Source organism: Solea senegalensis, unplaced genomic scaffold (assembly GCF_019176455.1).
Source record: "Solea senegalensis isolate Sse05_10M unplaced genomic scaffold, IFAPA_SoseM_1 scf7180000012649, whole genome shotgun sequence".
NCBI lineage: Eukaryota > Metazoa > Chordata > Actinopteri > Pleuronectiformes > Soleidae > Solea > Solea senegalensis.
The window spans coordinates 78928-105324 of NW_025320663.1; the positions used below are offsets into that span (position 1 = coordinate 78928).

General features: G+C 42.8%; 1 protein-coding gene across 1 annotated transcript in view; it reads right to left on the reverse strand.

The window, feature by feature from the left end:
* Positions 1 to 24422, reverse strand: part of nrp1a (neuropilin 1a) — a gene marked incomplete at its 5' end in the record, with an annotated part of 39577 nt that extends 15155 nt beyond the window's left edge. The window contains 5 exons of the mRNA XM_044014938.1: positions 825 to 980; positions 10318 to 10484; positions 13357 to 13512; positions 16128 to 16355; positions 24241 to 24422. Coding sequence (XP_043870873.1) covers positions 825 to 980; positions 10318 to 10484; positions 13357 to 13512; positions 16128 to 16355; positions 24241 to 24422 — 889 coding nt within the window. The remainder of the gene's footprint in view (positions 1 to 824; positions 981 to 10317; positions 10485 to 13356; positions 13513 to 16127; positions 16356 to 24240) is intronic.
* Positions 24423 to 26397: the final 1975 nt, after the last annotated feature.

Genomic DNA, 26397 nt, shown 5'->3' on the forward strand with positions numbered 1-26397 from the left:
GGTTGGGGGGTGTACGCACAAACACACTCTGTTGCGGCCTCGCAACCTTTCACTCACGGTATTTACATGTCACACAACCTGAGGACCCTCAGACACACATATGCCTCCCTGACCCTGCGGACTCCCAGTGTGGAGGACATGTTTACCTCCAGATGGACAAAAGCTGCTGTTTGACAGGCTGATCAGCAATCGATGGTTATAGCCTGTCACAGTCCAGTCAAGCATGCAGTCCCTCCTGTCCTTTCTCTTCTCACCCCTCCTGGAGCCACCTCTACCAGCTGCTCAAACATGACAGCCTCTCCTGTGTCTTTCCATCCCCTCTAACCCTTCTTTGTCAAGTCTTTTGTCAATGTTGAATCTTTCACTTGTTGACAGCGGCATTGGCGTAAAACAGTGGCTACATTCTGTACACAACCCCCCACCTACTGCAGCAGTGTATTAACACAACACTGCAGTCTGTGCTATAAGTACTATTCACTTACACAGATGGCATGTATATTACCAAGCTGAGCAAAGTGTATAATTACATATTGGGAGACAGCGACAAGTACATACTGTATAGCTGGGTATTCCCCCTTTTTTTTCAAAAACAGCTTGGAGCAAACCGTAATTCAATTCAGCTGGCTGCTTTGCTGAGTTGGGATATTTCAAGTGCTGTTCTTGTATAGGGGTGGTTTCATGTCACTGGTCAGATGGATAGAGTAAAAATACTGTAAGTATCTAGTTCTTTACCAGTACTACTGCAAAGAAATTCCAGTGATATTCTGATGCGTGGTCATTTCACCATTATTAGGTGAAATGAAGTTTTGGTTACCGTCACTCACCTTTTGTTTGGAACCTTCCTTCAAAGTGATCCAGTCCTCTCCGTTAGAGCTCACGTCCACCTTGTAGGACTTGACGAAGTAAACCTTGCGGGTCTCCTGGGAAATGGCGCCCTGCATACCGATGGCCGACACAAACCGCAAGAACCCAAGGTCCACCTGAGAAGGGAGAGACACAACTGAGTACAAGACGCTCAAGTATGACTCTGCATCTAAACAATTCCATGCCGAGATCTCCTCTGGTGTTTAGGAGGATGCTGAACTGCAGCAGATGCAGCTGAAATATGTTTATTTTGTCTGTTCAAGTGCATGAATCATTTTGTTGTTTGAAATGGCTCTCGATGCACGCTATGACTAATACACTGCCAAGCTGGAAAGTTAAAAGTACAGTCCCCCAATTAGAATCACCTCTGCTAGATTCTAATAGACTATTAGTCTAATCAGCTGCTACCTGCAACTTGATAAACAGCTATGAAATGATATGCACGTTAATGAAAAGGACACAGGGTGACAATCTCATTTCCTGTGATGGGAGACAAGAGCTTATTGGATTAAAGTGCATGTTGAACAAAACAGGTTCTGCAATCACATTATCAAAACTCGGCCAGGAGGAAAGAGAGATACATGCTGAATATCAAATATTGTGCATTTTAAACATGCAGGGCTTTATAAAGTAATCATGAAGTGCAGTGCGTTAATGGAAGGCTTTTACATTTTCACAAGGAGGCAGCGGGAGGGTCAGGGAGGCACGTGAGAATGTAAAAATGTAATATGCACATATGAAACAACAGATAATTGAAGGGACAAGGAAACATGAAAGGAATCAAAAAAAGGTCCTCCTAATGCAAGATATCATAAAACACAAAAGTAAATCAGAACAAGAAGAAAATGTAACAGAAGACTCCAGAAAACAAAGTAGAATAACAACAACAACGAATGTGTAAACATTTTGATGTATGAACAGTTGAAATCCACTAATAATGTGGGAGGGGAAGGCGACCAAAGATGGGGGATACTGATATAATAATAGTGATTAAGAAAACAGGAACACAGGAGTGTGCTGACTAGACTAGACAAGAAATGACTGGAAATGCTGACTCAGCATTCCCCACTAACTGAAGCCATACAAAATGATGCGAGTGACATGTATCTGTGGTAAGGAAAGCTTTCAAACTCCGATTTCTGACTCCGTTAATGCTACTGCGGGAGCATTAGAAGACCGACGCAGCAACCAAAAGCAGTAACAAAACAACTTTGCTCTCTGACCTTTAATGCAGCTACTTAATCCCACTGTGCTATCCCTTCATCTTTAACTCAGAAAAAAAAAACAACACATAGGTGTGATGTGAAACTGAAAGGCTGTCAGAGACGAGTATGAAGCAGCATGCTTAATTTTAACAAGCACTAAACCCGTCTCTGACAGTCTGAGCTGACATTAATGAGGAGAAATGGGGTTGCATGCAGACGCTGCTAAAACACGGGAGTGATGTGTGAAGCCGCGGCGGCGGTGGTTGGAGGTTTTTCCAAGATCTTGATGAGAGACGAGGCCTTTGATGTTGATGTGAGATGGGCTCACGCAGACTTTGGTGGATGGCGACCGGAGTCTTGAGTGGATTACCCAATCAACTCAAAGGGAAACCAATGATATGTGCGCGTGCACGGGGGTGTAAAGACAGTGACAACAGTCATGTGAGCATGAGCAGACACAAGCAGTAGCGTGCACATGTTAGGAGGAAATCAAAGCCAGGGTGATAGGCCGCCAACATTTTTTATACAGCTCCGGCGTGTTAAAACTCTACCAGCTTTGTCTGCCAACCTTATATCCAGTAATTTACCAAACTTAATGACTCGGAGCACAGAGTCAGCAAAAAACATCTGCATGCCACAGAGTGCCGGCCACTCCTGCTGCTCAAATTCACTTCCAGAAGTTAAAAAAGTGATAAACAGATGTGAGCAATAAATGAGGTTCCCTCCATGCTTTGGTCTCCTGGCTTCTCAAAAGATATGGATGGATGGAGACTCACAAAGAATGTCTTGTATATAAAGACAGAATACTTTTGTTCCTGTCTGCAGGCTCAATGGGCTTACACAGTAAGTCCCAGATTTCTTTTAGGTCCGCAAATAGAGACAAAATCAAATCCTGTCAGCTTCAGACGGTTCTCATTTAATAACGCAGATGCTGAATTCCTCTCTGTTGGGTAAATAGTTATGGTGTATGGCAGTGGTGGACGGGGAAAGTACGGCAGTTGGCAGCAAAACCTGTGCTTGCTTATATTCTCCCAGACAAGTGTTTAACATCTGCATTCAAAAAGCCACCGTTACTTATTTCCAGTCTGGGCTGATGGCAAATCCGCTTACTGAAAAGGCTCACCTTAAAAAAAAGAGGTCTAGTAGAGAGACTTGGCCCTGGAATGTTTTTTTGAAAGGAGCTCATTAGATTTAATGGAGAGGAGGAGCCTCTGGGAATAAAATGAGTGGTGGAGATAATTGGGAACACTCATGGGTGCTCAGACACAAACACTCTCAGGACATGAGCCTGCTAAAATATGCAGAGGGTTGGACTGATATATAAATTTAATCAACATCCTGGGCCAAAACTACATTTCTTTTTTTATATTAGTTGAAACTTTTTCATTGCACTCAGCCCAGTTTTAAAAAGTTCTGAAAAACTTTGCATAACAGCACAGTAACAATGTGATAATATAGACCAATTAATAATAATGGCATTTTTGTTTATAATTACTGGTCAATTATTTATTCCATTATATTTTATCAGCTGGAGGAAAAAAAATAAATTGGCAACAAAAATAAAAGAAACTCCTTATCTGCCATCAGTTGCTCTGATTTCTAAAGAGTGGTACTGGCAAAGTTCATAAAAAAAACACAGTCAACATCTAGTGGTAATAATATGGTAATAGTAAGGCAATACATGTATAATAAATAAGTAATATTGCAGTAATACCAGCTTATTTGTATAGTAATTACAAGTGATAGCTAAATATATCAATGAAACATGTTTGTGGAACAATTCAACTTAATAATATGCCAGCTCCAATTTCTGTTGACATTTTTGTGTGGAGATATTAGCCATAAACTGGAGAATAATTAGGAAATAACAAGGTATTCATGTAATGTACAATTATATTAAAAATAAGATTTATTACCATAATATCACTTCCCAAATAACTGTGTTACATTGGTTTTAAAGTCTCACAACCCAAAGAGTTCTATAGTTTTTTTTTGTTACATATAAAAACAGCTTGAGTCCAACAGTGGCTTCAGGGTCACCTTTGGTGGTGAGAATGGACAAAGAGAAGATGAAAATCTACAAAGAATGATCACAAGAGTGAACAGCAGGGGGCTGCGATGAGAGAAACAAGCTGCTGACAGTGAAGCCTCAGAAGATGTGAGGAGTAGAACCTCAGTGTCTCTTGTGAAGACGTGTATGGGCTGGATCAATTTCACAGACATAGGCTGCTAACAGGGCATGGGTAATGGGCAAAGCATGATTTATTAATGGCAGCTCGTTAGAGGCAGAGGAACGAGGCCGAGGCTGCACTAACAGACTGGGGTTGTGCGGGTCAGGGAGAGAAGACATGCTGCCGGGATGCTTGGATGTAAAGCACAGTACAACCCTACACCACAGAGACCACAGTGAAAACAAACAGGCCCAGATAATGATTACTAGTGGGACTCCTTTTTATCCCACAGCCATGAACAACACAAAATGATCTCTATACACAAACTAATAACCAATAATTAGAAATTCCACACCGTGCACATTTGTGTCTTTAGTAAATATATCTCTCAGATGATGAGCTGCCAAGCCCTGGAAATCTGAATCATGCATAATGGCTGATGTAATCACTGCAATGAGAGGTGGGATTTATGGCTCCTAATCTCGAATCCATGTTTGCATTTTTGAGACTTTGCTGATCCAACAGAATCAAGCTCACGTCTGCTCCACAATCAGCTTACGGTTATTCTCCTATGAGTGCGCCAGGGCTCAAGCCCACCATAGAGACAAATTACACCATACATCCTGGGCATGCTGGCACAAACTACCTCATATTTGGAGGAACAACACACAAACACACGCATACTCTTGGAGCTGTAAAAATGCCAGGCAGGGTAAGGAATCACCCAGACCTGTCTGAATCTTTCCATGCAGCAATGGCATACTGATATGTGGGCAGAACCTCCCCTGTGTTCTGGTTTCCTGCTCCAGCACGGTTCAAACTATGTTTGACACTGTGGAAGTTTATGTGTGTTGCCTCACAACAACCAATGCTGGAGTCCTTCCACAGGGTAATGAAACCAGAAAGGCAGAAAAAGAATTAGCCATGCTCGGGCTTGTCACGTCAGGTGTGCCTGCAATTAGATCACTGTGGTAAAACCCACATCAGGCATTCCGACAAGGCACTTAGTGCTTATGTGTGTAAATGTGGAGATAACCAACGAAGAATGCATTCATGTGTGTCAGTTTGGATTTTCCCAGCTATTCGTCTTCAGCAGTGGAATTTCTGAGCGTGATGATTATGTCTATCCGCAGTGTCCAGTGTATTGTCTCTGTCCGGTGTGACTAAGATGTGCAGGAAGGCCACATGATATGTATTTCAGAGTAAAGCTTAGTCATTGTTGTGTGGGTGCAGATGGTGAATAAGGGTGGGTGGTAGGTGGTTTTGCTGCTTGATTGCCTTATAACTGAGTTGCCAAGTTGCATGCAACAAGCCGTTGTCTAGAAGAAATTTACCAAATGCCTTTTTTTGTTCTGGCAAGGGGGAGTGTGTGTATTTCCTCATTCAGGACACTGAAACTGATCTTGTCAGAACCATTATTCCTTCCGAAAACCAAAGCCTGCTCCTAATGAGGTTAAGGTTAGGAATTGGCTGGTTATAGTTTAAGGTTAGGGCTGTGCAAACCTGTGTGTGTGTAACTATAAGGCCTCACAACAGCAAGAGAAATGCTGGGGCTGAGCGATGAGGGAGCACTAGTCTGTGTCACATCAAAAAAAAGACAGAATCATCCCAAGCCACTACATCAACACAAATACCTTTTTCTTACATATACAATTCTGTATAGACTCTATTCCTTAGGGTCATAGGAGAAACTGGAGCCAATTCCAGGAGAGACTGAGCTCTCTATAAGGTTTCGACTGTAGCACCAGTGCTAACCACTTCCCCACCAGGTTTTCATCCATCCCAAAATCACTCCACTAATTTCACCTGGAGTACCATGGTATTGATAGTGAGTGGTTTTTGGAGTATCTCCATTACCTGAGAGTGTAATTAATTCTTGTTTCATGAAAATTGTATTACTCTGATGCTGCAGGACCTATGAGCTCTACTCATGAACGTCCATTTATCACAATACTCACCTGACAGTATTCCATATTATTTATAGCCCTGCAGCGGAACCTCTTTGGTGGCCTTTAAATTATGCATGTCTTTCTTTGCACCAATCATCTGTCTCCCTGACAAAGAGGCATGTAAAGGTAAGAGAACAGATTAAACAAAATAAAATAAAATAAAACCTGAAGGTATGTCATGTCTGGGAGCAGCTGGGTGATCCGGTACTGGGATGAACAGCTGAGGATGACTCTTCAGTGATGATGGCTCAATGCAAGGCTCTCAGAATATTCCCTTGAAATTCCACTGGAAATGACACTGATTATGGCCAAACTAAGTCTTTGTCTTGGGGTGCTTATGCTGCACTTAATGTCATTACATCATGCCATCCCTCATGTTTAGATTTCATCTCCCACTGTTGGGCTTCTCCGCTCAGCTGTGGGTCTCTATCCACTCATTGATTTTCTAATTGAGAGTGAGGCCTGGGAGCAGGGAAGCACAGACAGCCTCCATTGTTTCCACTTGTGCCGTGCAATGATGATCTCACTGGCAGACGTATGCCTGGCGCTGCTCCTCCAATTCTTGCACTTCATCAACTGAGAAGCCGCTGTTAATTACCAGTCCATATTCTAATTTCTCATCACTCGACACAGCAGGAAGCCCTGGACCGGGGGAAAAAAAGTGAAGTGGGAGACAATGACAGCGAAAGGGGCATTTCTGCAACTCATTGACATAGGGTAATTGGAAGCACATTTGGTTGAAAAGGAAAACAGGATATGGTAGAATGTGCTGGTTTATAGACTGATCTTAGCCTCTCCATTATAGGGACGGCAGGAAAGAGAAATGCTACGGTTGCCAGAGCGGTGTTTTCGTCAAGGAAATGTACAATTAGTGGTTGTTTGGTTGGTCAGGCAGTGGAAGTCAACGTGTTGTCTTTGCTAAGTAGTTGAGGTTTCCCAGTGCTGTTTACCTAACACAGTCACATGAGGAAACATTGGTAAAATGGGCCACGCTTCCCCCACCCTACTTCTTTTTAATGTTTTGAACAAATAACAAAAAAACTAAATAAAAAAAATTAAATTACAAGGGACAATTCAAATATATATGGGTTCTCTCATTTTCTGCTCTGTCCTGTCTCTGTGTGTAGTAGATTGACACTCAAGATTTATCTTGTATTTATTGTGTGTCAATGTGTATATGTGGTTGGTGGAATATAGAATCTTAATAGCCCTTCTGTGATTAAATAATTGCTCTATATGTGTGTCATGGAAAGAACATTGAGAATAATGACAGGAAACAGTGCAACTAAATCACAGAAATGGAGTGCATGCATGAACTGAGGGATAAAAAATCCCTAAGCTAGTCCTGCTATGTGGGATAACATACAGTATATTGCCATTATGAGATGCTCCATAAAGAGGCTTTCAGGTATTGACAGTTGGGTCCTCTCTTTCTATTATTCATGTTTTGTGTATGTGCAATCAATTGAGACTGCCTGGATGGAGATCCACTCTTGCTTTTATTGCATCACTGGTGCTGTGGTGCCTCATCATGGCCATTGGATCTTTCCACTGACATCTTTGCCATTCCACACCGTGTCAGCGTCTTTGCGATTTGCCGCTTGTCACAATCCCAAAGGAACTGTAAGTTGCATGCCAATCTGGAGATATGAACCTTCCTTTTACACACAAATGTATTGTATGTATGTAGCAATACATGAAGCACGGATCAGTCAATAATCTGGGGGGTGTACCTTCATTTATTTTTGCTGCAACCATCCTGCTCTTCAGCTATGCGTTGAAGAAAGCCACGGCACATGCAGCCACATAATATGATCAAATCCACCCCAACCTTGCTGTTGACCCGTAGCCCTTAATTTTAAAGAGATATGAGAAAAATAAGTGCAGAAGAGAGGAGAGAAATGCAGCCCATCTAAAAGGAACGGGGGTATCGTGTCTTTCTTTACTCCCTGCTCAACTGCCTCAAAGGACATCTGTCCATCTCTGTGTTCACCAAAGGAACAATTAATGACCTGGCTAACCCAGCACTCAATTCTGAACTACACCACACCAATCTAATTACCCAGACAAGAGCGCATACAGACTCCAGTTCCCTTGCTCTCTTCTTCTACATGCATCAGAATGAGGCAGGATTAAAATGAATGGCAAATCTGGATTATGTTCAGCAAAAAAAATAAAGGAAACGAGTGAAAGAAAATGCCCAGCAATCAAAAGGCCGCCTGTCATGAATAATAATCCTCTTGGTATCAAGCTGCAGTCTGGGGGTGATAATGAAAATAAATAATGAATTGATTATGCATCTCAGGACAGACTGAGATGATATGTACGTGATGTGACAGCGTCTGAGCATGTTGCAGCACCATGGACCGCCGTGACGAGACAGGAATGAGGAATTGAACCCTCTTAATACCACTTGTGATAATTGGGCTTCACAGAGTGCATCATACTTGATGTGCATGACACTCATTTGAAAAAAGATATTCAGACAAACAAACTTTGCTCATTTGCTGATTTTAAAATACAAAAAACATAAAAAAAACAAACAAACAAACAGAGAAAAGGCGCAGTCTTCTGTGTTCTGATCTCATTAGTATTGGCTACTCAGCTTGGCCATTAGAGCCTGTAAAATCCTGGTTCCACTACCAAATCAAATTCTCAATAATACGATCAATATTGTGGTGGTGGTGGTGGTGGGGGGGTTGTCTTGAGTGGCAACAAATCATTGTGATCACTTGTAATTGCCACTGACAAAAAGGCTAACGGGCAAAAACTATGAACAATAGACTTTGCCTTTGGAGAGACAAATATTTTAATGCAATAAAGTGATGAGGGAAGCCATGAATTCTTGTCCACTCAGACACATGCTGGGTTCCTTTACAGGATGATGTGGTCTCCTACTCACCAACAAAGCCAACAACGTACACACACACACATCAATACACGTGAACCACCACACACTCTTGATTAAATTAGTCTAAAGGAGCAACGAGGGGGCCCCATGACAATATTTTCATTGCAATAATAAAGCAAAAGCTTGCTTATGGCCCTCCCCGAGCAAATATTTGGCTTTGGGTCAGCTCTATTATTCATCCCTTGAGGAATATGCAGGGGCCAAAACTTTTTCAGCAATGGAGCAGAAAGTGTAGAAAAACAGGAGAAAAAGAAAAACAGTCTGGGCATTTACAAGGCCTGGAGGTTCTCTGTTAATAAATCAAACATGGTACAAATTTGTCTATGTAGATCTTTAGTTGGTTGTGTCACATGTGAGGGGGAGGAGGGGTTGTACTGTGAGTGGACTTGGAATATGTGACTTATCCCCATCTGAGGTTGGAGAAACTAAATCTTTAATCTTTTTCCAAGTTTCCCTGGTGGGTGATGATTGCTTAGTGGAGATAAGCCTCAGACAGAAAAATATGACACAGCCTATCCATGACTGTGTGTGTGTGTGTGTGTGTTACTCATGTTATGGGGACCTGAATCTGTTTACACTGTCTAATTGGGGTGGCTTGTCTTACTCATGGGGACTAAAAGCAAGTCCCCATAATGTACATTATTACATTTTAAGGCGAGGACAAGTTGTATGGTTTGCATGAGGTTAGGGTTAGACAAGTAGTAGTTATGGCGAAGGTTTAAGTAAGTCTCCAGGCAATTAATGGTCCTCTGAAGTCATGGAAACCAAACCAGACTGTGTGTGTGTGTGTGTGTGTGTGTGTGGGGGGGTGGTAGGATGCCTAGACTAAATACCCTGGGGGGGGCTCTCTTATCAAAGAGAGGGAAAGTTATCAGGTATGACAGGAAGACAGTGGAAAGGGAGAGAGAGAGACACAGACAGGTAGACAGTGACAGAGAGTGGACACAGGCAATTTTTGTGAGGTGTGGACTCGACCACCCAGAGGTCCATCAGGACGCCTGACATTCATCATCGAAACTGTTGGATTGTTGGTTCTTGTCAGAGTGTTATGGAGAGACAAGACCTCCAGAGACTGAAGGACAAACACAGACACTCCCACTGCGTTATGACTCAGGCCGCTGCCTCTGTTGACTGTTGAAAAAGACTTTTCAACAGTAGCAGCTGAAACTACCTTAAAAAAATCAATTATTAACCAATCAAAGTAACTAAGGCAGTACCTGTATCCACTCCTTGTTGGAGTCTTCGGCCGGAGTCCATGCGTTTTCATAGTAGTTGAGTCGGGAGCGCTCTGGGGACCAGCTGGGGTTGTACTGGGATGAAGCGATGATTTGGTCTGATGTTATCTCTCCAGATTCCATTCCCAATGGGTCACTGCAGTCAAAGTCTGAGGTGGGGGAGGAAATGGAGAGGGGAGGGGAGCAGATAGAAGGTGGGAGGAAAGGATGGAAATCGGGTGAGTAAAAAAGATTTTTTTGCTGAGTTTGAAAGCACCAGACTGTACCCAGCATGTGCTTTCAGTGTCCTTCTGATTCACGCGCTCATCTCTAGGGAGCAGGACATCACACGACAGGCACTCAGCTCTGTCGGCTGGAAAAGAACAGCGCATCAGTGATGCCTCACTAAATCCTTTCTCTCTCTATCACTTTCTACTCTTTAATGGAAGAAGGATTGAAGTGTTCTACATTAAGATGTAAAAGTGTCTTCATAAAACATTCAAGTGTGGGCTAACTTTACACCAGTATGAGGCGTTAAAGTGACTTTCACCCCACTGATTTCTTCCACTGACTGGACCCATTTCCCTCACATCCCTGTGTGGAACTAATCTTTTTTGCACAGAAATCTCTTGGTCTCTTGGGGGAGTTTAGATGCATTGAGTATCTTTATTTTGGGGGGTATATTTCACACCCAACGACATAGCCAGCCGTGGAAGGCTGTGGATTCCCTTGTTTGTGTTGACATGGAACAGCCGTTACAGGGCACCCGTGGCCTAAAGACGGAGGTGGGTCAGCTAGGGGTCAGTCTGTCCATCCACTGGAGGTCAGACTTGCTGACACCACCGTGGACAGAGCTGTGGCAACGGATGGGACAAGTCACATGACCTTTTCATCTGGCCAAGATTCGTATAACGTCTCCACCACAACAACGGTGGTATGTGAAGACATGTTTACACAGTCATGGAGAATTCTTCTTTTTATTGTTTATTTACATCTTTGTCAGCTGATGACAACTTTGACTATAGGGCACCTCATTTCAAACTAGGGATTCAACAATTCATTGATTATTGATCGATGACTATTTGGGTTTTCATCATACTCCATCCGAAATCAGCTGTCATTTTACTAATGCAATGTTACTGTTGCCTCCATCTGTTTTGACATAAAACAAATGATTTCCTGTGTGCAGCACGGGAATGTCCTCAGACAACACAAGACCTAGGAACACAGGAAGTGTTGTGTGGAGCTGAAAGGCTTAGTCAGCATTGTGTGAACTTATTTGACGGTGGTTGGAATGTAAAGGACATCTGTTCATATCCAAAGTTATGCACTAGACTTTTGAATACCAATCTTTGTTCTCTAAACTAGAAGAACTGAATATGTTGGTGTTTGTGGACAAAATAAGACATTTAAACACGTCATTCTGAGGTTTGGGGAACACAGATTGCAATTTTTTCAAATGTTCTGTCATCCATGGATCAATACAGTAATTGATAAATCAATTAAATCACATTAAACTTCAATGAAAACAAGTTTGAAGATGATTGCATGTAAACTCTGGGACAAGTTTTTAAGTATTTAAATTAAAAATAATGTGAACTAAAATTGTGTTCACATTATTTTTAATTTAAATACGCAGTTGTAAGGTGCTCGTGTGTATATGGACAGACACACGCCCTCGAGGGCACAGCATGAGGATCGGTGCGGAACTGCTATATGGCTGCTGCCTATGAGCTATAACACAGATGGCCTCTCCATCTGCCACACAGCTAAAACACCTCTGTCACTGGGTCAGACTGTGTGTGTGTGTGTGTGTGAGCGTTGCAGTGTCAGTGCACACTTGCATACGTACGTGCTCACGCATGAGTGAACTGAGTGTTTGTGTGAGGCTGAGAAAACTGTCTCACACCTATCTGCTCACTTCGTTGGCTGCCTGCTCTCGTCTGACGTTTGTACACAGACCAAAATCATCTACTGTAGATCACTGGGTCATGCTCAGCAAAAACACAGCTTCCTTTCATCACCTTATCACCTCTCAACAGTACATTCATCTTTCCATGCAGAAGTGACTGAAAATCCACTGTGTATTATGCATAATATACCTATAAATGATTTAAGTGGTACGAGTGTGGTAAAGCAAAGATGGAGTTTGGGCATTTTTTGTACTTACTTCTCAGTTGGTGATGGAAGACAGAGCAAATTGAACAAATGAAAGTATGTTGGGGTCAGATATTTCACTATGCTGAATGTGAACATTTAATTTGTGAAATCTGATGTGTGATTAAAGCAACTCGGAGCAGAGTAAACGGTCAAGATTTGACATCAGCAGGGATGTTTTGACCGTTCATTGTGTGTGTGTGTGTGTGTGCTCAGTGCCTGTCTTCCCTTTGGGCAAAACAAAATACTCTTTGGAGATGATTAGTAGATTTGCTGAATGTCATCCATCTCCATTGCTATTCAAAGACTGACTCTGTGTGTGTGTGCTTGTGTCTGGGGTGGTCTGTTCTGTGGACAGATTTATGACTCCTACCACTGCTCTTCTTCCTTAATGAAATGTTTAGTTGGAGCGTTTTGCAAAATGGGGTGGGAGGTCAAACTCTGTGACGACGATGCAGCATGTAAGTAAAAAAACCTTAGGGCATGAGTGTGTGTGTGTGTGTGCACGGTGGGGAGGCTGTCTTTCGGAGCCTGTCTGGTCCCACCGTGTTTAAACGTTGGACTCGTAAACCACAGGAGGCCGTTTACAAGAATTCTCAAAGGCAACACATCTCTCAGATGAAGAGGAAAGAGGTGTTTATTTAATAATTAATAACCCATGTGCTTTGTTAAATGAGTGGAAATGTGTCACAACAGGAGCATGAAGCCTCAGTACCTCCCTCTAATGTTTAGTCAACTAGCTTTAATTTAGTGTCCTTGCAACCCATATTTTCTTCCAATTGCCCAGTCTCTCTTTTCATGTCTGCATTGTTTGGCTCGCTCCATTGGTGCCTCCCTGACAATCCCATCGCTCTTGACTTGTAGTGGTTTTGTGTGTGGGCTCACCCTCGGGAACGGTCCTTTCAATGACGGTGAAGTTCGCAGAGAAGCCCTCCTTAGCGATGGCACTGTCGGTGTTGATCGTCAGTGCCAGGATGCCAGTGTAGGAGATGATCCGACCAGGAGTGTTCTGCCCACAGTACCTCCCGACATATGGACCGACTGGAAAGAGAAACACATCGTAACATTGTTACTCGGTCAGACTTGGGTTAGGTTAATATTTGTTTGTTTGTGAGGTCACAGATGGGCTTTTACTAGCAGCTCCTCCATCTGGAGGTGTGAAAATGAGTGTGTCTATGGCACCGGCTGCATTTTTTTACGTGACCCCCAATGTGTAAGAAGACACTCTTAGCATTCTTTGCCTGTTTGCTCGTCAAACACAGAAAGAGAAAGGCGGAACAGTGACCCGTGATGTGGACAGGTCATGATCTCCGTTTATTTGACGGCTGTAAATACTTCAGACGCCTCGTCTTTCCCTACCAAAACTTGTTTGTTTTTTCATTCCTGTGCAGACTGGAGGCAGATGCAGCCAAAGCTGAGTGAGTTTATATTGGGCAGAAAGAATAGGCAGTAGGGAGCAATAAAAGCATGAGCAGGACATGTTCCACTGAACAGATTGGGAAGAAAGGCAAAGCAGGGGCATGGAACACAGCAAGTGAAAGGAGGACGACTCAGGGAGACCGAGAGTCGGGGAGACATGGGGAAAGACTGATGTGGTAACGAGGGAGAGCAGGAGAGCATAATGACCTTGGCCCTATGCTTCTGATGTGTGCTACGATCCATGCACATTTATCAGTGTGTGCTCCTGTTAGTGTGCAAGGACCTGTGGCTTATCTGTGATTAGTAGATGCTGTGATCAGCGGCGAGTGACAGTCCTGCCTCCTTGTGGCCTCCTGTCATCCAAAACATGCTTTTTCTAGCCCAGCTCCTGCATGAAAGGCCATAGGGTGCCACAGACAGAGACTTGATGGCTCAAGATTAATCTTTGTAACCCAGGTGTGTGCGAGACTACGTTTCCTATCTCCTGGATTATCTGTGTGCCTCCACAGTTTTGTGCAATTTTAAAGAACCCTGCTATGAACTCTGTGTCTCTTGTCCTCAGGGAAATAGAATGTGGGAGTAGAGTGTTTTACTTTGCATTGCTTGACCAGCAGGGTGTGTTTTAAGAGGTAGTGCCAAGAAGGGAGGTGTGAGTCCCCCCCCCGTCAGGGAGGCCTGCATTTGCCCGGACATTGGTCAGCTCTGCGCATCCTGACTTCTAGCATGACCCCAGCCTTCTGTGATAATGCACTATCGATCCAGCAGGCACCACAGGAATTGCCAGGCAAGAGGCCATTGCACTATTTTCCACCCCTGACTAATTTTTACATGAGGCTGTGTGTCATAACACTTTATTTCTGAGTCACAAACAGAACGTATTTTCCCTGAGGTACCTTTCGATAAGACATGTATTAAAAGGTGATAATAATGTCAGAAATTGGGCGTGAACCAAGCTTTAATCATTACTTATGTTGAAATTAAACATGTCCCACCTTGACGGAAGCTCGTACAAATGAGCTGACAATGTCAAGTCAGTAGCATATATGTGAGGTGACTAAACTTAAAGTAAATCCACTTGAATAGGCACATATATTGACACTTAAACCCCACCAGTCTTCACTGATAAAAAAACTATTTCAATTCTCAGCCACTGATGGTTGACAACAGCTTTCATCTCGTCTGCACCGTGTGCTGGAATAGCCAGGAAAAAAAACCCAAAAACTTCAAGAGGAGATTTTACTTGCTGAGTTCAAAGCCTGATCTTGGGCAATGAAAGCGTTGCTTTGAACGCTGCTCATCCTTCCCCATCTCTCCCTTCACCTGCTGATGTTTTCATAGACTTGAAAATACTTTTTAAAAGGCAATATTTTATTGTGTGCCCGAACCTATCATTGCTCAGTTCTGTGACAGAGAGATTCTGGCTATAATCAGGACCAAACTGGACCAAATCCAATTCAATAAGGACTTGTTTTATTCTCTCTCTAGAGGGAAACACGAGGAAATGTCTAGAGGAAATTCCTTTTTGAGTCATTTCCTGCATGATTGGATTGTGCACTCAATGCATTGAGACGCAGCGAGGTAATGACTTAAATATCACAGCATACATTAAACTATGAATTCCCAAGTGTACTGACATCAACAAATCCACCAACACAATACAGCCTGTGACAGAAAAAGGAAGGGTGGGAGGCTGTTGTAATCAGACAGAGTCCGGCAATGAGTGATGACGAAGCATTATGCGCTCATGACGACAGGCTCCTGGAGCCCTGCCAAGCTGGGTTAAGGCAGTTATCCCACCCACCCGGATAATGCCATCATACAGTGTAAAGCTGTTCATTCCCTCTGGAAAAGCAGTGGGAAGCGGAGCTGAACACCCCCTTCCTTCCCATTCTCTCTTTCCCACTACAAGACTGCAGATTTCTAAGCAGTGGGATTAGTGGAGTGAAGTTTAATATGCTGTACCGTGTGAGGTTGTGGCAGCAAAAGTGAATTCAACTAACAAGGTGCAGACTTTTGTGGCACTAATGTAGAGAGCACAACTTCGGGCACTTGTGTAGAGCAGGAGGAAAAATACTTAAAGTGTGTTTAAAAGCCTTTTTGAAGAAGACCTTCAAGGTTGAAGGTGTTTAATTGATATGTAACCGTGTCTAAACAAAGGCTTTTAAAGCACACTTTTAGTTTCTACTCCTCACAAGAGTGCCTGAAGTTGATGTTTTCTGAATATTCTGCTCGCTCACCTCCAGGAAAACCGTCCCAAATCTCCAGCCTGTCATATCGGCAGAACACGCCAGAAGGTGGTGTCGGGTCTGGCTCCAACTCAAAGCTCTCAAACTCCAAAATGATCTCAGACATCTTAGGGGCAAAGATCATGAAAGTGCAGTCCAGGTTGTTGGGGTACTTCTCTGGGAAACCAGGAGATTTTATGACACCGCTGTTGGAGGTGAAGTTCCTGGAGCATTCAGGACCTGCAGGAAAGAGGACAGGAAACAAGGAGGTGAGTGAGAAGATAAGATGATATAAGGGACAAAGGAGGATCTGTTTAGGTGACTGTGGGGGAGGCATTGAGACGCTACATCTCCCAGTTGTTTACATCCATTTACACACTTTCTGTGTGTGTATATATCTATAACTGCTCGACATCGGGACTTTGATTGTAAACATTGGTGAAAGGACTCAATTACAATAGCATCGAGAAACAATGAATAAACAGTTTGAGTCACTCTGGAAAAACTGTCTCACATACTCACACACACACACACACACACAATATAGAAGAGGTGCTTAGGCAAAGTTCTGGTGTTAATGATGGAAGGCGAGGGCAATGATTGTGCATATATCAACACACACACTTAAACACACAGTTTTACACGAGGGAAAGTCAAAATATTTATTCACAGCTCCCCAGAGAGCTGTCTGTCAGCTGATGACGAGCATTAGCACATTTCCCATGTTAGCCACTTGTCACAGCACCGTGAGCACGAGATTATGATTTGAGAATGAGTGACACATGATGAAAAAAAAAAAATAAAAATATGCTAGCAGCTGCAGGGAAAGACACATTAGGACGTGTAAATAATGCCAGCTCAAGCACTGTTTCAGATTGTTAGCAAGCCTGGCTTTGCACAAACTTGCACATACTGAATATGCAGTACTTTGAGGGGAAAAAAAGAGCAGGACAATTATTTGGTGCCATTAGTGGCAGAATTGTTAGAATAACATCATTTTTATGGTACTCTGACAGGCGGCATTATGGGAGCAGATGGTGCAGATCAAGACTAAAATTGCTATCGTTAGATAGTGCCTCTGTGCTACAGCCATTGTGGCTTAAATGAATGTGGCAAACTGCATTTTCCACTGTCATTCAAGTATCTCACTTTGCCCCTAATTCAAGACCATCAGGCCCACTTCAGCCTGTCCACCAGTGGAGTAAAGGAAAGAAGCAAGAGCCATTTCATTTTCTTTTTTTAAAATTGAAAGCCACGGCAAGCGGCATTTTGACTCTGGAGAGAGAGAGTTGACATTTAGTGCAACCGCTAAAGTGTGGCTTTTTGAGCACAGTGGGCACCATTAATTTCACAGCTTCCCCTCATATTTACCCCTGGAAAACAGAACGATTTTGCTGAGTGGGAGCATTCCCTGGGATGAGAGGGTGGACGGATGCTGCCATTCTGCACTTCACCATGCCATATTATGAAGAAATGTCAGCCAGTTTTTGGATGGTTGGGGGCAGAAGACTACAAATGCAAGATGCTTCTTTTAAAATAGGTGCCCGTGGTTCCTGAGTGCTCTGGACAGCTACAGTATTGGCGCAATTTAGTTTGGTGTGTTGAATTTCCTGTGGATATTGGCTCAAACCTCCAAATTCCTGATCCACTTCGACAGCTTCCACCTTGACGCTTATCTCAGCTCAGCAGTTGGCCAGAACAGAGCCCACCTTAGGAAACGGTTCACTCCAAACAATGAACAGGCATGTGAAGAAGCATGGGTTTTGTGTTGTTGCACTTTATCCAAACTATTTCATCTGTATTGTTCTTTTAAGACATCTTAGTTAAGTGTGGCATATTTTTTACACTTTATTGTAATATTTTACATTTGATTCCAATACTTTATTCCTTCTTGTACATTTGCTTATATATTTTTAATATTGTGTTCTGTACCTTATTCTTCTATTTGTGTGCATGTTTGCATTTAATGAAATGCAAACATGTTTCTATGTATTTTTACATGTTTTTTTAAATATGTGCAAGGATGTTTGGAATTATCTCACCACAGGTGTGAACAAACTCAAATGCGACACAAATCAGGTGACAAAAAACACATTTGATGGTGATCTGTTTATAGGAGTGAATGCAAATCTGTCCTAAGGATGCATTAAAGTCCACCTACTCCCTTAAAATCCTTTGACCTGCTTTAGCTTCAGTGACCCAGGGGTTTCTGTACACTTCTCACTTTTAAATTAACACTGGTTGCTACCATTTATTTTTTTCTTAATATTAGTCACATGTCATGTTACAGCTGTAGTGCAGTTTTGACCAACTCATTTTGCCTCTCTCTTCCTATCACATGCACTCATACAGAGACACAGATGGGTACAATTTGTAAAGTCAGCCTTGGTTGAAAACATCATTTACAGCAAGGTCTGAACAAGGCCTGAGCCAAGGCCAGACTCCATTATTGTCAAATTTTGTGTGTCTGTGTCAACAACACACAAAAGAAAAGGACAGAGTGAAGACCTCACAACAAAACAGAGTGTCAGGAGAAGAAAGAGCACTGCGCTCATTCCCACTGGTAAAATAATCACCCAACAGATCTCTTTTATCTGGGGTCTCGACATGGGAGGGCTTTCGTCCCCAGCTTCCCTCGCTACAACCAGCATGCTTTGTGCTGATGTCTGGGTGAGGGAGTCGTCCAGTGATAGCAGACGTGCTTTTTGTGGTGACAGTATCTTGTTTCCTCATGTCTTTGTAGACAAGGAACTCCATGAGGACAATATATCCCTGCTGTTAGCCAAAGGCAAATTCCTTGCCCCCCCCCACACTCATTCACTGACACTGTCCTGGTGGACTCATCACCTTGGCAGTGGGAATGGGGACAAAGGCAGGTTTTGAAAACAGGAAACAGAAAAGGGTTTTGTAAATATGACGGGTCTGACTCATTGGCACACAAAGAAACACCAGCTTGACCACAGCGTACCCACGGAACACGTCCGCTATACTTTTAAACAAACAGCTGGATTTACGAGGGGAAGTCAGGAGAGAGAAAAGGAGCTAAACCTTGAACGCACCACATTTACTGTCAACCTCCATCCAGGCGCTGCAACGTTTACTGCCGACAGTAATGGATTCTCTTTGCTCTCCTTTATGTCAGGCCCTACTCCTCTGGAGGGGCGGGAGTAAACAAATGTCAGCCCTGCTCACTCTCTGACTGATTAGAGTTTGCTTAACAGGACATGTTGGAGCCGGTAAAATGATATTTAATGGAGATCTGATGTCAGTCTTTGCAAGTGTTGGAGATTTATTATAAATCTTAGATAAATGTGGTATGATGTATATTCGAGCATTAAGGGAAAAGGCTGCCTTTCAACTGTTAGTCTTCCTGATGACTTGTCCTCTATGTATCTATTAAGTTGTTGCGCTAAGTGCTGAACACAGAGCACAGACTGGGTGTTCATCATTAGACTAAAACTGTGCGAGGGAGCAGGCGTTAAATGGTATAGCCTCTCACTATTTTTATTTTTTAATCTCTCTCCCTCTCCTTTTCACATATATCATCTACCGCCCTCTCCCCAGTCAGGGTTATTAGGGGCCGGAGCCACAAGGACTGAAGGTGTGCCACCCCTAACAATCCTCACACCCCCTTCACTGTCATTCACCAATACACTAAATAAGCAAAACATGTATAAGAACGATTTGGCTTTAGAATATTATTCAAATTGTTATTGTTGACATAACCAAGGCGGTAGGTGTGAATAAGCTTTATCTTCTTTTCTGTACTACAGAGGATTCAGTTTCTCTTTTGTCTAAGTATAAGGCTTTTTCCTAATTAAAAACTAACCACAATAAATAACCCAAACTGAACAGTGAACTCCTATGCCACAGCTCTTCTCTTTCAACCTGTACCTACACCACACAGACATTAGTTGCCAGAGGGAAATTAACTCTTTCAGCACTAAATCAAACATTAACCATGAAGCCTGTGGACTGTCAGCCATTCAAACAGATGGGACTGACAGGTTTACATTAACACACACACACACTCACCCTGAGGCACTGCACTGCCGACATGGAATTTAGTGTGTTGACTGTGGAGAGAACGTCACTTCCCCCCAAATCCAGTGCGGGAAGACACAATGCTCTTGGGATTCGGGGGCAGGGGGAAAGCACAGGGGGGAGGCAGGGGTGGAGGTTTGCACTCTCCCTCCAGCTCTCTTTAAAGAGATTTGTTGTCTTGGGTTTCCATGAGGGCTGCGTGTGTGATGACAGTACTTCTCCATGCCAGATGTGACCTATGCCATCAGGGTGTGCTGTCCACGAAAGCAAAATGTACCCTGTGTTAGGCCCCACCCAACACACACATGCACACACCTTGGAAGTGTTTTCACAGGTGTGTGCTCAGAGTAAAAGTGCCCACATCACGGTGACACAACAAACAGAGTTTCTGTGTGAACGACGGTGTCTTTTTTTCGTCTAAAGGAGAACAAGGGAGGCCTCCCACCAGCAGTCAGTCATTCTGCTGCGTTACAGCGAGGAGATGAAGATGAGCTCCTCTGTGCTGTGTAAATGGCACTATCTCTGCCTCTGCGCCCACTTCAATGGGCCCTCAGCCACGCAGCCTTGATGTGGCTCAGAGCAAACTGCTGCACTGTTAAAGGAAAACATATGTCGTGTGTGCATGCTTATACTTAAAACCGTTGGATGTTTCCAAAAACACTCCAGGGTTTCAAATTAAGTCGGATGATAAGCAGAACGACCACATTTCGATGGTCTCGGTTTCCCAAACTGTTCAGGCTGTTTGTCTTTGCTGCTTCTTATTATCATGGTTTATTTATTTATTTTTTTTAAATTCATCATTTCATTAACATCTGTATCTGCAAGCAAAGAGAAACAATACTATAAATATTCCTGAATCTCTCATAAATCCCTTCCCTCTATCTCTGTCCCTCACACCATCACACTGCTTCCTGGCTCTTGCCAGACTTCAGCCAGTGGAGCGAGGCTGCCAATTTGCAGGCTATAAAATAAATAGCCCATGCTAATTAAGATGGTTGGATGGGACTGAGGAGTGGAGGGGGTTAGACAGTGATGTGGAAGTGGCCACAGAGAGCCTCAAAACAACCTGTTCTCTTCCAATTAGACACTTTGCAGGGTTACTGCTCATGAAAGCCAAGGCTGCCAATGCCAGCATGCTGCAATGTGTGAGAGAGTGTATTTACATAGTTTACAGCTTAAATGGGTAAAACGGCATATGTAAACACTGGCATATGATCCCTGATTTGAGTCTCTCTTTGCATAGGTTTGCTTTTTGTGTAAATATTTATCTTACATGTGACCTTTGCTTGTGGTAATCCTGGGATGAAAGGAATTATTAGTTCCTAAGGTTGACCTCCAGTGATTTCCACGCCTTTAATCACACTGATAAACACTCGCCTTTTTTTTTCTTTTCTTTTTTTGCATTGCCCTTCATTGGCATTCACAAACGTGAGCCTCCTGTTCCTCTATTTGTTATCAGACCATCTGTGTATCATTAACGTTACATGTGTTAGCCAACACAATGTTTTCCCAACTAATGCGCTGCTTGTTGATAAGCTGTGCTAATAAACTAACTTCGTATCTCTCTTTCTGCCTGGTACTCTCTCTCTCTCTCTCTCTCTCTCTCTCCCCCCATCTCCCTTTCTGTCTTCAACAAACAGAGTTGTTAATTAATCTCAGAGTGTTGCTCTTGGCATGGCAGCAGAGTAAATTCAAAGCTTTATGATGGTCTGGATCAACTAAAGAAACTAGATTTAGTCTACACTGATTTCCCTTTGATTCCATCAAAAATAATAATAATAATGATAATGGTAATAATAATGGTGGTAATAATAATAACAACAACAATAATAATAATAAATCCCAAATTCTTATCTAGCTATGACTCTCTTGTCCTGACTGTCCATCTTCTATCCCCACTTACGTCCTCCTCATTTAGTGTGTTCTGCATCTTCTGCCATATCGCTACTGGGCCCTAACATGCCTCATTTACAGTCATCTCAGGCTAATTGATGAAATGAGAAATACTGAGCTGGAATGAGGAAGAATGCAGTAGATTTAACTGGCCTATGAAGGGGAATGAGGCAGTGCTGATGAGTTTGCGTATGTTGGGGTGGAGCGTCGCTTTGATCTCTTAAATGGACCCACACTACACCAGCTGCCCCACCGCGATGGTGACACGCACGAGCTTAAACACACACGTTCACACACACAAAGGCTCAAACACACACACACACACACACACTCTAGACCAGATAAAAAGAAGAGGAGGGACCTCACAGGGCCATCCATCTTGTCTCTGAGGTCACAGGGGCCATTTCATAGAGAGCTGCTGAGGTTAATTAATGAAACCGGAGTCCGTAGCACCTGTCTGCTAGTCGCTCTCCAGATATGTGGTGTCCTCCTCCTGCTTCGTTTAATCCAAACAAAGGAAGGCAGCCAAACAATAAGGGCACACACCCTCATGTTGTGCTGTGCTCTGATAAGATAGACTTCTCCTGAGGAAATTGTTACTTTATCATACACGATTCCTAAGGTTAAATGAGCCATAATCTTATTTTAGGATGAACACTGAAGGGAGGAACCTCAAATTGACCGGATAACGAGATACATGAAAAATCCCTACAAAACGCTAAATAGACTATTAGCTTGGTTCAGGCCAACAGAAGAAACACAGCAGCAATGGCTACAATGTAATCCTTTGGAACAACTGTGATATGCTACATTATGTCCAATTAAAATGCTTGGGTTTTTTTGACAACAAAATGCTCAAATTGTTTTTATATGATTGGTTCTGTGGGTGCTAATCAATCATGATTACACATTTATTGTCATAGAGGACAGGTTAAAGAATTTCACATCATTTTGAATAGAATATTCCATCACAACAATGATGGCAGAGTAAGACTCATATCCCACCCATGTCTATTTAACATCCAAAACTGGAAAGGTGTCTGTCAATCTTGTTGTTGCACTGCTGCACAACCACGCAGTTGAGGTTCATGACAGTGACGCTGACTTGCAACTTCTTGTTCAAGCACTGTGCTGGGTAATCTAATGCATAAAGTAGAAGCATAAGGCATTTTCAAACATTATTTTGGTGCAATGTTGTTGATCGTATCAAGAGTTTTGTCCGCTGATTCCACAAACATCGTGTTTGTATCCCAGCAAACCATTAAATGTGAACATATAACTCTCTCCCCATTAATTTAAATAGGAGCCTGGTCGTGTTTAGCTGCCTGTAGGTGTTACCAAGGTGGCTGCCAAGAGGCAAAACTGTCCACGAAGGAAAACCAATAAGCACTTATAAACACAAGAACCACAACCAGTCATTAGTTATAACGGCGAGTTCATGCTCTGTCCCGTGCTCGTCCTGTCTTGCCATCTGATGACAAACCAAACACTCCATTCAACATTTGTTGAATCAAAGCAAATGATGCCCTTGTTTATTGTGCTATAATTCACATGGGATGCAAACTGCTACAATCATGGAACATATGGGAGTATGATTCATGGGCTCTGAATAGAGCATATTGCCTGCCATATTGTGAGGGTATAATCTGATGCACTGGTTCTTTGACTAAATCACAAACAAACCATGAAATTGGACCGAGAGGCTCATTCTTGCCCCATTATGAGAATTTATATTGTAATCCTGCTATGTTAGTATGACGATGGATTCAGTTTAAGAGAAATCACGCTGGAATGGATTTTGATTTTAATAAAATATTAATGGTATAGCAGGCAGGATTTTTGGGAGGTTATTGAAATGTTATTGGTTATTTAAATGCCATAAAACAAGCGTGATTACCTTCAGCCATTTATCACATCTGAAACTAGTGTATCTGTTCATTTTTACGATGAGAGGAGCTCAGGCAGGATATCCTACACTTTCAATCCCAAAGTGTGAGTATCTGCCTACTGCAGCTTTAATGTTTTGCCAATTATGACGTCTGCATTGAATTTCATACAGCTGAAAAACAGAAGGGTTATGAATCTTCAAGTACAAAGAGCACAAGCCTCCTCTGTTCCATGGAGCCATTGTTGTCACGTGTTATACAGCTGGGCTAAAGCGAAGCCGCAGCTGTGTCAGCCCACCCACCTGTCTTGAAGATCTCATATCGGATGGAGAAACCTGCTCCATGGGTCTCGTAGTCGGACACAAACTTGATGAAGAGCTGGTTTCCCGAAGACACGACCGGGGAGGGGGCAATCTTCCCGCAGTACTTCCCCACCAGCTGACCACTCTCATCCACGCCATCTCGCACCTCCACGTAGTCATATCTGAAGAGGAAGAGGTGCAGCGTCAGTCACACTGTGGTGTTAAAACTCATTTTGTCTGGTTTGTCGAATCACATTGACGTCTTATTGGATCTAATTGCACGAGTGGCAAATTAGGATACAAGCACAAACATACTCACACTCTCTCACACACACATAAATACATTCATACACTGAGGAGCACAAACACACAGAGCCACACAACACATTGTGCAGGTAATGTAGTGGAAATAAAACACCATGTACTAATGAGGTCTCAGGTTAAAACTCGCGCGCACACACACACACACACACACACACACACACACACACACACACACACACACACACACACACACACACACACACACACACACACACACACACACACACACACACACACACACACACACACACACACACACACACACACACACACACACACACACACACACACACACACAGTATGCAGTAGTATGGAATCTGGAATCATAAAAAATAATAAAAAGGGAGTGAGGGTGGTCGCCTCGTTGTCACTGTATATGTTTTCAGGCAGTTTTAAAAGTTAACATTACATGCTCGAAGTTAGTTTTACTCCAGTGCCTCTGTGTGTGTGTGTGTGTGTGTGTGTGTGTGTGTGTGTGTGTGTGTGTGTGTACTCTTGCACAAAGATTCAGATGACTTTTCCGTGCTGTGTTTTGACTGTGAGTGACGAGGCAAGCTCCCTTCTAAAAGCAGATTTAGGTTCAGGTTTCCACAGTTCCTAATTGCCTGGAACGTCTGTTCACGCCAGCTTTTCAGCTATGCGGGCTACTTATTGCACATTTTCCTGCTCAAAATCTAACGCTGCCCTGATCCTCCGTCTTCATCAGACACCAACTGAAAAAAACAAACAAAACACGCCTATTCACACACTTACATTAAGTGAACAAATTGATTTTAAGGTATGTAAAGTAAAATAGGCAACAGGTGAGCGAGTACATTCAATCACACACATACACACATGCTGCCTCTGTTACACAGAAAGTATGTGCCCTCTGGGCAAAGGGGCCTATTTTCACAGTTTTACCTTGATTGCCAAATTACTGTCAAAACATCAGGCCTCCTTAGCAATTTTGAACCCACTTAATTCATGGGATTTTGCACAAAAAGGCGATTTACACTTTGAATGATAGCTCAGGGTGGGCTCCCCAGGTGGGGCCTCACATGTATCCACACGCGCAGTCTTAACCTTTCTCTATGAAAGTGGTTTCAGTCACCTGCTGTTTATGAAAACAAAACATTGCCACAGCCAGTCAAGACCTTGTGGCGGAACGGTAGCATGTCTGAATCACGTCAGGGTCAGTGGTTTGATTCCCAGCTGCACTAATCTACATGCTGATGTATCCCTGGGCAAGCAGGTATCAAAATGTGGGTGAATGGTAAACCAGCTTAGTTCATCAAGACTAGAAAAGTGTTTTATAAATACAGACTATTTTATGTTTAATGATAGCAAACCACATGTAAGATGCAGTGGATAGATTACTACACAATGAAATACAGCTTTCAACATGCATCGGGTGTCTGTGTCTCAGGTTAAAAGGTATTGTATTGAAATTTGGAAAAAATAAATAAATCTGAAGCACTTTCAGTGAGCCTTGATATGAAGTTTATTTCGTCCACTCCATGAAAAGGGTTAAGGTTCATTACAGAATTAACCACAAACTAGCGTGAAATATTCACTTGTCTCCACTTGAGTGGAATCACTTTTAAGTCCAGCTCGTTTCTGTTGCTTTCTCTGAAATCCCCTGCTCGGATTGTTTTGTTGTTGGCTTACTTCTCTTCGCTTTGACTTCAGAAGCTTTGGCTTCCACAAGCACCACTTTGTTTCAGCTACTTTATCAGCTATAGCTTGGTAACAAAAAAAATACTAGTTTCACACAGTGTTTACAGTGTTATCCGCCCCTGCTTTGCACTAAACAGCCAGGGAATTACTCATTATTTACTTTAAAAGGCATCA